This window comes from Arvicanthis niloticus, chromosome 8, assembly GCF_011762505.2.
Source record: "Arvicanthis niloticus isolate mArvNil1 chromosome 8, mArvNil1.pat.X, whole genome shotgun sequence".
NCBI lineage: Eukaryota > Metazoa > Chordata > Mammalia > Rodentia > Muridae > Arvicanthis > Arvicanthis niloticus.
The window spans coordinates 75,945,991-75,959,101 of NC_047665.1; the positions used below are offsets into that span (position 1 = coordinate 75,945,991).

General features: G+C 37.4%; 1 protein-coding gene across 1 annotated transcript in view; it reads right to left on the reverse strand.

Moving 5' to 3' along the window:
* Positions 1 to 10,155, reverse strand: part of Myo3a (myosin IIIA) — a 186,567-nt gene extending 176,412 nt beyond the window's left edge. The window contains exons 1-2 of the mRNA XM_034510582.2: positions 9,988 to 10,155; positions 7,333 to 7,467 (exon numbers count right to left, since the gene is read on the reverse strand). Of these exons, the coding sequence (XP_034366473.2) occupies positions 7,333 to 7,467; positions 9,988 to 10,155 (303 nt within the window). The remainder of the gene's footprint in view (positions 1 to 7,332; positions 7,468 to 9,987) is intronic.
* Positions 10,156 to 13,111: the final 2,956 nt, after the last annotated feature.

Sequence of the window (13,111 nt, forward strand, 5' to 3'; positions counted from 1 at the left end):
TTTCACAACTTCCCTAAATATCACTACCAGGTGGAGACTAGTTTCAAATAGGTGAACTTGTGGAGGGACTTCCAAATCTCAAACACCTCCTAAGTGATGCCTTTCTGGTGCCTGTGGTATAGGCTTGCCTCCAAGAATAAAGGCGAGCTTTATAATGCTCAGCACATTCCTGCTGTTGGAAAGATGCTGTATTTTTGTGCAGTTTTGTCTGGTGTTCTGTCTGTGTATATGAAGATTACCACTTAGCTCTCTGCCAACTGGAGAACCTGGAAGAGTGCTTTCCAGCGTCTTCTTAGATAAAAGTTATCTGAGTCTTCAAGAATGGGCATGGTGGCACATACCTTTAATCTCAGTATTTGGAAGGCAGAGATGGGAGAAGGCCAGCCTGGCCTACATAATGAGTTCCAGGAGAGCCAGGGCTATATAATAGAGAGAGAATCCTGTCTCAAAATAAATAAATTAAATAGCTTCCAAATTCCATTCATAAATTTCCTCCTTCATTGGTACAAGCAGTCCACACTTGATGTCTGGAGGATACTGCGGAGAAGAAAGCTTCTGCAATCATATCTCCTTTCTGTCAGAGTTAAGATGACAGGTCCCTTGTCACTCCTTGTCAAAGGCCTTCTCTTTTATTCTCTATTAACATGCCTGTTTATACTCTTTGTATCACTAGCAACAATAATTAATTTATTATTATTAAATAAATTACTACTCCATTACTACACTAATCACCTCTAATATAAGTTCATCTTAGTCCCATACTGAAAGCCTCCAGCCTTGGCCAGCCCCATGTAAGAGGTGAGTTCCGGATACAAACAACTGACTAGATATAAATTCTGTAAAGGTATCCACACAAATGCACATGTGTGCACAGTAACAGGTCAGCTTTTCCTATGGTATAGACAGGGTCTGCTCCAAGTGTGACAAGTTTCAATAAAATGTATTTACATGTTAAATTCTAGATGCCAAAAGCATGATAAAGCAATTATGAAAGCAGACACCACCTAAGAGGCATTCTTCAATGTGTGCTCACATACTGTGTAGCATGTCATGTGAGCTTTATGAAATCAATGGTTTAAAGGTATCATTGATAACTGATTCATTTGAGATGTATTTTGGAACTCTCCAGAAACTGAATCCAAATACAAAACAGTTCTCTTACTCTAAGATGTTTTAAAATTCTTGGGGAAACACTTGATAACTAAAAACCTTTAACAAAAGAAAACAATTTATCAGATGAAATACTTTAATGTACGTAAAGAAAACCTACTAATCAATTGGCAGCACAATCACTGAAGTAACACTATAAACTGGCACTCTTGTGCAAGCAACAGTGACTTTAGCAAGCTCTAATGTATACAGTAGGCAAGGAGGACCATGAGACTTATGTATGTTATTTATGTATTTCTAGGACAAACGGCATAAAGGAGGACACTTAGGCTCTTTTCCCATCTTGCTTTTTAAACAAAACCATAAATGAAACGACCCCAGGTAATCACTGTCTATTCTGTGGCAGACACATGAAATAACAGCCTTTAAGATGAGAGCTGGGAATGGTTTTTCAGCCCCAAGAGCATAAAAGGAATCATGCTGTCAGTCTGCAGCTCCACTTGCAATCACAAGCTGCCACAGGGAAGAAGGAACAATACCGGGTTACCAGAGGAAGCTGGAGCCAGCTTCCACTCCTGTCCTGCTCCTGACACAGCAGAAGGATTGCCCTGATTTTGCAACCCCTCCTAGCTACATAATATAAATGTGTTAATACTGAACAAATAGAAAACCTTCATTCACTGTGTTGTCTTTTTTATTTTCTTGTTTTCCTCCCTTATGGCAGACCTTATATTACTTCTAGATGTAAGCATAAGAAAACCCAGAATAACCAATAATGCCTAATACGTGGTGTATGAAGACCACTTCAGTGACCTACAATGTATATTTGAGAGGCTTTGTTACAGTTTACTGATTTTTTTTGTGTGTGTGTGTGTTTTCAAACACCACCTGTAATTGACAGTCTTTGATTTCCTGAAAGGGACATAATTTCAAAGAGAAAAATTTCTAGACTTGGAAGGTCATGAAAGAAAGCAGTGTCACTATTACAAATGAACAAATCAGGAATGATTGAGATGAAGAACAGGACACATTCTGTAGGACCACCATGGAGGGAGCAATTAGCACAGAGATGCATTAGGCTAGAAAGGCTCCTTTAACAGAAAGATGTCCTCTTCTGAATTTTGGCTCTATTACAGCTAAAGGCATACTGAGCAAATGGCTTCAGAGTCTGGGTTTTTCTCTGTAGTTAAAATGTGGCTGTTCGTTCAACCAAGAAGCAGAAATTACAGGAAAATATCAGGCCTTCTTTTGTGCTCAACAGCGGCACAGGATTGATGGAAATGCTTTAAGTCAATATGTCTCTGTTGTTTTAGTCTCCCCAGTATGGATAATAAAAATATTCAGAAACCTAACCCCACTTTCGCTTCATCAGGTCCACACCACCCTTTTTCTTTATGGACCTCAATAGTAAACACTAGGGGATTAAGAAAATTCAAAGTCAAAAGTGGTACCTATATCTTACTAAGCAGGACAGACATATTGATATATTACATAATGAGGCATGGGGAAAACAAATAAAATCACCTGTCCTGCTTGTATATGTGCATCATGACAAATAATAGAGCATACTGTGACAATACAAACCTCCACAGGTGTTCTATAGACAACAGACAAAGCAGGAGCCACCGCCTACCCTGACTCCTTTGTCTTTTTATGAAGTGGTTTTGTCTAAGTGGAATCAGGAAGCAATGGCTGCTTTCACTAACCTGCAGAAACTTTAGACCACAAATGAACACACAGATCAGACAAATGGAAGTGGTTCCTGAAAAGAGTCTGATGCATTGTCGATGCCCAGACATTTGTGGAGTAATAGAATGGATGAAAATAAAAGAAAGCGATCAACTTGAAAAATATAATTTTAAAAAAAACGGTAAAAAAAAATAGACTGTCTGAGTAAGATATGGAGAATTTCTATTCCAACAATCTCAGTTTTGGATTAAAATTTAAATGAAAAGAGTTAGCCTGAGTTACAAGCCGCTACAGGCATTTGCATTTGCTGGCATGGCCTTCCACCTGGCAGGCTGATGGATCCTGAGGCTTGTCACTCACAGCTCAGATTAACCCCTCCAGCACATACCTTATTTATAGGGACTCACATTAAAAGCAGAGTGTTATTAGCATGATTCTTTGGGTAACATTACCCCTCTTTGCCCAGTCTTTGGATATATTAATGTAAAATAATTTATTTGGGTTTTATTATGATAAGAGGTATAATTATCAGTCATTTCGGAGCACAAAGTATTGATGCCACAGCCAATTTTGTAAAATGTGCCTCTAAGTAACACCTGCACCATTCACACTTACAAATAAGGTAATTGTACTTCTAGCCACTTCTGAGTATGTGTAATTAGTATAATTTACATATTCAAATTATAATAATTATATCCAGTTTACCAACTTCTCACTTTCTTTATGCCTACCCCAACTTTGTTAGTTCAGCTAGATCAGATTCTTGAAATGTATATTATTTGCTTTTTGCATTATTGTAATAAAATATCCAACAAAAAGCAGCTTAAGGGAGGAGAGATTTATTTGGGCTCACAAGCTAGGGGTCCATGGTGGTAGGGAACCCTTGAGGCAGGTCATTACACTGTACCTTCAGTTGGGAAGCAGAGAGGGAGTGATGGATGCTGGTGATACCCTGGCTGCTCTTTTAATTCACTCTGGGACCCCAGGACATACATAGTGGGAGCCACCTTGGAAGCAGGACTCTCCTTAGTTACTCATCCCTGGAAACTCCCCTCACAAACACCCAGAGCAGTGTTTTTCAAGGGATGCCTAATCCAATCAGGTTGACAATGAAGAGCAGTCACCATGCTAGTTTATTAAATGACACTGTTATCTTCTCTCAAGCCATTTAGGGAAATGTTCAACATTTCTATATAGTGAAGCATATGGACAAAATTCAAAGAACCCTATTAATTCATTATGCTAAAATGACACTCCTTTTTGTGAGTTTAATCCACTAAAGCTATTTTGGTCAATCATTTCACCTTTTCTCAAAAAAAAAAATAAAGACCCCCCCAAAAAAAACCCAAAAACCAATAACCACAACAAAAAGGTAAAAAGCAAGCAAACAAACACCCCCACACTTAACTATTATTGACAGACTTCAATTCAGTCCAAATAAACCCTAGTTTTAAGGCTTTATACTAACAAATACCAGTATAACCAGAATAAAAGTTTGACAGGTTAAAAGGCAAGGACTGATCTTATTTTGACATCTGGGCAAAATTGTTTTCTTGCCCATTCAGATCCATATCAGCCAGAGAACCCAGTTCTCTATTTCACTGACAATCTGTTTTTAAGCTAAACACACGTATTGAAACTATTTGATGTGTATGCAAAAATGCATTCAAGACTCACACAGCATAACAGCTCAGATATATGAATGCAAAACTGAAGTAAAGACTCTTAAATTCTTCACTAATGTCAAGAAAAAAGGATTTAAGTTCACAATTTACATTCTATTACTTGGAGAATTAAATTTACATGAATAAAAGTTTGTCTTTGTTTAGTATGTAATTTAAGATATAAAGCTATCTTATAGTAGAAAATAAGAAGCAGCTTTGAAATAATAAATTGTCTAATACTAAGGAGCAGTGATTTAAATTTTATAAATGTCATATAACAAAACATACCTCTTTAGAATCCTAACAGCTTCTTGAAAATATTATTTTATATTTTTGAAGGTTCTATAATATAAAGGTTGCAGGTGAGAGACAGGTTAATTTCCTCTTTCTCATGAATATCTATTTAAATGCTAATAAAGGAATAAAAAAGTCTAAGATAAAGAAAACAGAAAATGGGATAGCGATGGGCCAGAGATTTCAACTCTTATGTATGGAATCACATGACATCCTCATGTCAGAACTGATGCAGTGAAGCCGAGGAAGCTACAGCCTGGAGAGCTCACTGAGGTTCATTATGTGCCTGCCACAACAGATTAACCCCATGCAGTATGAGAGAGGGAAGGCCTCTGCAGAAGGGAAGAGTCAGAAAACAACGGGTCATCTGGAAGCATCCAATGATAAGATTGGACACCCTCTTATCCAACACACAAAGTATCAGCATCCAGGAGCCTGTCTGAGTGTGCCTCACACACACTGGTAAGAGAGTGGCTCTCTTGTTGCATTAGAAACAAGCAGAAGGAATCAAGGTCATCATTAGAGTGGTTAACAAGAGTTATGTCCATACTATTTCATGATAGGCAATGTAGAGACGTAAATTTGGAAGGAGGAGGCTGTGGCGGTTTGAATAAGCTTGGCCCGTGGGAGGTGGCAGTATTTGGAGATGTGGACTTATTGGAGGAGGTGTAGCCTTGTTAGAGAAAGTGTATCACTGTGGGAGCAGGACTTTGAGGTCTCATATGTATTCTTAAGTCTGGTCTGTGTGATCCTGGCTGCCTATGGAAGACAATCCTCTTTTGCTGCCTATGGATTAAGTTCCTTTAGCACCATGTCTGCCTACATGTTGCCATGCTTCCTGCCATGATGACACTAGACTGAATCTCTGAAATGGTAAGACAGATCCAATTAAATGCTTTCTTTTATAAGAGTTGTCTTGGTCATGGTATCTTTTCACAGCAATAAACCCTATCCAAGACAGAGGCCAAGGATCCAGGAATAAGATCCACCCAGGTCACCAGCGGAAGAAACAGACAAGATATAGGCAGACCTCTAGACTTAGGCACACAGGGTCTCAAGGCTGAATGAGAAATCTTCCTGATGTTTAAATGGTACCATGGAGACTAGAGAGGCTCAGCTAGTTTTCTCAGCACAGCTTTATACAACATCAAGGGCTATGCAGGACAAGGTGGTCCTGGTAAGGTAAGTGGACATTTTGGTATTATATTACCAGCTCTTTGGATTGACTGCTTTTGCTGTTGTCTCTTGTTCATGTGCCTGGTTTTCATGTCAGTTTTTGAGTTGAAGGCAGAGTCTCACTATTTTGCACTGTTTTTCTTTTTTATAAAGTATTTTTTGTTATAGCAGCACAAAGACCAACTACCCCAGGAAAACAAATAGATGTTCGCAAGAGACAATCAAATACTGAGACAGTAATTGACACAGAAAAGATTATGCTGTTACTTCATCAAATAAAGGCTGTGGTCAGAGAATGCTTTTTAAGAGTTGGTTCCCTCCCTCTACCACGTGGGTTCCAGTTATCAAATGCAGGCTTTAGGCTTGGCAGACAGACCTTCACTTTCTGAACCATTCTGCTGGCCAAAATTCCAGGGGGCAAGTTTTTGTTTGAATTAATGATTACTTGAATAATGAAAAATTGAATTCTACCACTGGCAGTCAGTGACCTTAGGGTTGGGTGGGTTCTCAGTAACCTGCCTCAGAACTGCTCAGTAGCAGAAGAAACCACACTCTGCAGATTCTAAAGAGCTTGTCACTGCTGCACATAGCAATTTGGGATAAGATTTTTTTTTCTGCATAAAAGTAGATACTTAGTTCTATAAGTCATTATCTTTTAATAAAGATCAAATAAGAACACAGTTATTTTTTAGTTTTTTAATTTTTTTATTGGATATTTTATTTACTTACATTTCAGATGTCATCCCCTTTCTCCATTTCCCCACCCCCAGAAACACCCTATCCCATCCCCCCTCCTCATTTTTGCTTTTATACTATTTTAATTACATGAAGCATTAACACAGTTATTTTTAAGGAGGCTTACTTAGCATTAATATCTTCTTATATTCTAGCCCTACCAGAGAACTTCATTCACATATTACCTAAACATTTATTTATTTAGCTAGTTTGTTTTGAGACAGGGTTTCTCTGTGTAGCACCTGTTGTCCTGGAATTTACTTTGCAGACAAGGCTGGCCTCAACCTCATAAAAATCCACCTGCCTCTGTCTCCCACGAACTGGGATTAAAGGTGTATGCCACCACCACCTGGCCAAATATGTTTAAAAATATATATTATGATGACATTCCCTTGTAACTTTTCTTTCTGTATGACAAAATCACCTTAGTTTCTTTAGTCTTTCATCATGGACTTATTTTCTTTTAATCCTCAGTGGTCTTTGTAGACTTTCAGTTTTCTGATGTGTCTAAGAAGCCAGTGCCCCAAATGGTACATTATACTAGGACATCAGCAACAAGGAACATACTGAACACAGGTTTTGCACGCTGAAGATGTAACATAAACACAAAATCATTCCAAGACCACAATACAAATCTCATCACACAAGCAATGCGGGCACTCACCTCAAGAACCAGCCATAGCTTATCTCCATTTATCTTGTCCTTCTTAAAGTAAATCCCGTAGAATCTGACCACATTTGGGTGATCAGAAAGTGTTCTTAAGATGTTATACTCTGCTTCAATCTCTTCATCGATATCCTAGGATTAAGCAGGTCATAAAAAGACAACCATGAGAAAACACATATTATGCCAATAAAATAATATTAGAATATTAATATTATTCTAACTTCATTAAAGCAAGGTCATAGTTGTTGGAATTGTGTTTTGTAACACTGTGTTGAAATCTCTCATTAAACTGTCGATAGAGTTTATCATTTTTATACTAATTCAATGCTTCCTCAAGCTGTATTAATTTAACCAAACTGTAAAAGGAAGAAATAAAAGGTTATCCTTGCGTACAAATGGAGAACTACTCCAGGTGATTTTATTTGCACTGTATTAGTGATTTGATCATAATGGCAAAGACACTGATTTGAAAATAAGACTAAAAAATTAGTTTCTTTGGTTCAGAACACGGTATGTTTGGAAGTTATCAAAAACCTATCATGCATGCAATAAATTTCTACATAAAATACTGAACTGGTGTTAAATCATATGATACAAATATAAGGTTAAGTTAACTGACAGCTATCCACCAGAAGCAGACTGAGTGAATACTTGAATAAAAAGCTGGAAAATCACTTGGGTGTGTTTCTAGAACACCATGTCTATATGCAACAACTTACACACAATAAGAGAAACATGTATGATGTAACATGATGAATGAAGAATAAATAATTTTTAGGAAAATGCATGTGTTCTATGATAAGAATAAAATCAGCAAAATAACAAATTAATTACTGTAGTTGTTAATCTTTCATTAAAACTCAGTAGAAAGCTGGAAAGATGGCTCAGTTAATGAACTACTTCATTCACCGGGGATTTGATCCTGATGCTTAGAACTCAGTAAAAATGAAGGGCACAGCTGTGTGCACTTGCAATCTATCATTTCTACCTTGGCACACTTCCACAGTGCGTGCAAGACTCTTTAATAAACGTGACCCTCAGTAGAACTTGGGGCATCTGTGATTCTGACCTCATTCAAGTCACTTGCATGTTATGGGAAACTTAGTTTTTCTAGAAGGCTCAGATAATCACAAACTGCCAACTCTTGTTAGGTACAGTTCAGTGTAGGGAACCCCTGCTGGTGACTGGAGAGAACAGTAGGGCTGTACAGGAAGTTCAGTTCTTCAATGAGAAACATCACCCTGATAAACCAACCAACACCATTTCTGCTATGAGAACATGAAGGCAAATGTAAAATTCCCTTCTCTGAACAAAATTCAGTATCTTTTCCTCTATGAAAACTTATTAACAATGTCACTTTTTAAATATGTATTTTTTAATATTTGAAATTTCATACATAAGTAAAATATGTAATTTCTATCCTTCCCTTTCCCTCTCATGCCTCCAACTCCACTTCCTGTACCTGTCCCCCACTCCCTCTCAAATGCATGAGTTATTCCTCTCTTTACAGTCACAGTCACACACACACACACACACACACACAAACAAACACACAGAGAGAGATACACACACATTACTTTTAGTGCTGTTCCTGTCTATTGAGGACTGACCACTTTGAATTGTATGAACTAACAGGGGGTTCATCCCTGGAAAAGACTGATTTCCCTTCTCTCAGAGGTTCAGAGGTCAATAATTGCTTGAATCTCTTCATCCCAGAGCCTGTGAGCTATCCCCCATGTACGCTGGTGTATCAACTGTGGTCGTTGTACAATTTAACACTTTTTAAAATCCTCTCCAGTTTGGCTTAAGAGGAATAGTACCAAAAGCCCAAGTGAGTATGAGAAAAATGGACTGAGCTTTGTATAACCGGATTCTCAGGAGAACTTCTAGACCCAAGAGTTTGTTTCTATGACATTAAAAAAAAAAAATTAAATACGGTGCTATTCAAACAACTCAATTCAGTAAAGTGCTTTATTGTGGAGAGCTGCATTTATGTCCTGATGCATCTGCTTAGGTACCTATGGTACTTTGTTACATGTGCAAAACATATAATAAACAGGCGGAGCAAATAATTCACCCTCTGCTTATTTTTCTGATTGTTCCTTTACTTATGTGTTTTGCACATGTAACAAAGTACCAGGATGACACTGTGGTGAGTGAGCCAATGTACGATTCTTTCAGACTATGTAAGTGTTTAATACTAAGAAAAATATGGTAGAGATTTGAAAAATAAAAGCTAGGGGTTGGGGTGATATCGCAATTGTAAAGTGCTTACCTCATAAGCAGAAAAACCAAGTCCATTTCCCACTGCTCCTAGACCCAGGTAAAAATTCTGAATGTGGTGGTGCATTCTTCTTAAACCGGAGTTGGGGAAGCTGGGTGGATCGGCAGAGTCAGGCAGATCCCTAGCCAGCCAGGTGAGCCTAAGAAGTGAATTCTAGGCCAGTGAGAAACTCTGCTCCCCCGAAAAACAATGTAAATGTAGGCTGAGGAATAGTAGCTGAGGTTGCCCTCTGGCCTTCTTATGCACCTGTAGGCACCTATGAGCACATTTGCCTACACATGCACCTCCACACATGAACATGTATATTCATATGTAGAAACAAGCAAGTAAATGAACACACTCTTTTAAAATCCCTCAAAGTAACTCACATGGATTGGATCCAAAATTTTGACTGCCGCTTTCTGGCCATTTTTCTTGTTCAGGACTTTAAAAACCTTTCCGTAAGTTCCTTTGCCGATGGTTTCAGTGATTTCCCATGTATCAGAAGGATCAGGAAAGTTATCAAAAATGATTGTTTTTCCAGTTAACGGAAGCATATCAAAGGTTTCTGTCACTGGAGAGAAAAGGCAGTTCCACCTACATTAGATTGGAGGTATTACATGGTATGCTTAAGTTGGTGGGGGAATTATCTAATATTTTCACCAATATAATAGAAAGTATAATAGAAACTAACCAAATATTCCTCAGAGTCAGCGGAAATTTAATTTCTTTTTGATGAGCAGATTAAGATTAACAAATTCAATAATGCTTTGTATGCATTATTTCTATGTTTAATATTGTTTCATATTGATTCATTAATATATTTCAGGTAAAAATATGTCCATTTCTCATTGCTTTGATGTTATTTTAACTAATTTCTTTATCCTTGAGAATTTTAACAATTCTATAGCTTCAGAAAAAACTCAGATAAAAATTCTATGCTTTATAAGTGATCATATTTTATGTTGAATCTTTCTATAAACCCAGTAATAGGTCTTCTTACCACAAGCTATGAGCTATGATTTAAAAAATTAACCCATCACCTCCTTGGACTCCTCTCTCATCTCCTCTTTCATACACTAAATGCAGCTATTCCTGATACATCAATTGATTTCTTCATAATTTTAACCCGGGATTATCCTAACGTCTCACACTTCCAAATGTGACCACTGTGTATGGCAGCAGAACCCTGCATTGCTATTTGACATCATTACTTTCCATAATTTGGCACTTGGTACAGTGACAAAATGTTTTATTTTTGTTTACAAAAGCACATTTTCTCAATGTTAAAATTTGATTTAGAGTTTAGATGCATATACATAAACATCTGTTAAATATATTGACTTCCTCTTACCTGTGATGAACGAAACGACAGAAAAACTTAAAGGAGAACAGACTTATTTTGGTTCATGATTTCAGAGGTGCCAGTCACCCATGATGACAGGAGGTACCCTGGCAGAGTAGAAATGCTCACGGAGAACAAGAAGCAGAGAAAAGTGGGATTCAGGAAGAAACTAAGACAAATAACTCCCAAGGACATTTCCCCAGGAGCCTACTTTCTCCAACGAGGCCCAGCTCCACTACCATCACACCGTGAGTCCATCAGGGTATCAGAAATCTACTCATTAGGCCAGAACTCATCTCTGGAAAGCCACAGCTCCTATAGGTGTGGTGATGTAATGATCCTTGAAGCATCTTCATCCAGTCAAACTGATCATGAAAATTAACCACAACAGATATATTAATAATACATCTCTCTAATGCTCTATAATACTCTGTAATAAGCACATGAAATTAACTTGTTAGACCACAATAATGACTTTCAAATTCATCCACATGAGTGATATGTGCATTGCCTACTTCCTTTACCCTGCCAACCTTCCTCTAACTCCTCTCCCTATTTGCTTTCTTCTTTGTCAGTCTAGACCCTACGACTTATACTATTACAAATCCATCAATGTTCTTATTTTGCTCTTTGTAGCAACCACAATCCTATAGGGAAAACTAGTCAACTTGGGGGAAGCTTTGAATCTTTACATCTGTGTATTGGAATGAAAATTCCCACACACCAGTGTTGACCTCAGCACACCTACATGCAGACTACCCATATTGCCTAACTCTCCTATTGCACTTATCTAGTTTGCAATTTCTCTTCTCTCAGAAGTTAGTGCTGCATACTATTCTTTTCCCTATCCTCCTCTCAAATTGTTCCATTGCTGTCCACTGCCTCCTGGATCACCTCAAAACTTTAATTTATGTGACAGCCTTCACGTCATTAATTTAAAAATAAATTCCTTAATGTTCTTATTCAAAAATTACAAACTAATCTACATCAAACCCCGCGCACTCCTGCCATTTGCCATCAATTGGTTCCTTCCTACCCTTACCTTCCAGATGAACCAGAACTTTCTTAGAAAGGCCCGTCCAACCTTATACTGTCCTCACTTCCTGCTACTTCTCCATGGAGGACACATGAGCTTCTCATTGCTAAGATTTTTGCTATTGTACCCAGACTTCCCAGAACAATGGCTAGCACGTGGGAAGTAGTCCTCAAGCACAAGCTAACTGAGCAACTGTCTGCTAATCTGTTAATTCTGACAACAAAGATTCTACCTTTTTTATTCAATTTTAAATCAAATAATGCTTAACTTTGCTAATCACAAAGTTAATTTTAAAACACACGGCTGTTGGATAAGTGAATAAATAATTGTCCTTTCTCTTTTGAAAGTGGGTGAGAGAAATCAGAATTATAGAGAACCGAAAAAAAACATGGAAATCTAAATCAAAGTAAGCACCATATCCTGATTAGCTACACTAAGGGGGCACATCATCTTGTAAGTGTCTATGAATAGCTGATAAAAATTATATCACTACAGAAAAAGATGTATCTGAATGGTGCTTGGAATACTCAATCTTTATGAAATTTGTGCCTTTGATCAAAGATGCAAAGAGGTGAATCAGTGATAATCATCTTTGTTAATGATTTCTTAATCAGTGATAAAATAACTACTTCTTACATCTCCATTCTTGAGTCATGCAAATGAGCACTTATGCCATGCATATAATATAAGCATTAGACAAAGAGAGCAATTACATCTTGTTAAATGTCTAAAATGGGAGTTTCTAACCAGGAGAAACAGTCATTACACAGAATATTTGCTTCCATATAGTTGAATTATTGAGCACAGGTATCCTTTCTGAGATATTAAATATTAGGAATAAACTATTGAGTTTTCAATAGACATGCATGAAATTGAAAAAACTCTGAACATACTACATGGGCAATATACTTCAATGACTTTTGAGATAGAAAGATAAGAAATACATGGATAGGTTAAAACACATGACTACCTTATTATGATGCGTATATATAAAATGTTATAGTAACCCAGCTGACTAATCAATTAATTATGAAGTGATAAAGAAAGCTACCTGAAATAAACAGAGTTTGAGCTGGACACTAAAAATAAATGGAATTTTGTCCATAACATGACTTATATTTTAATAATGGTC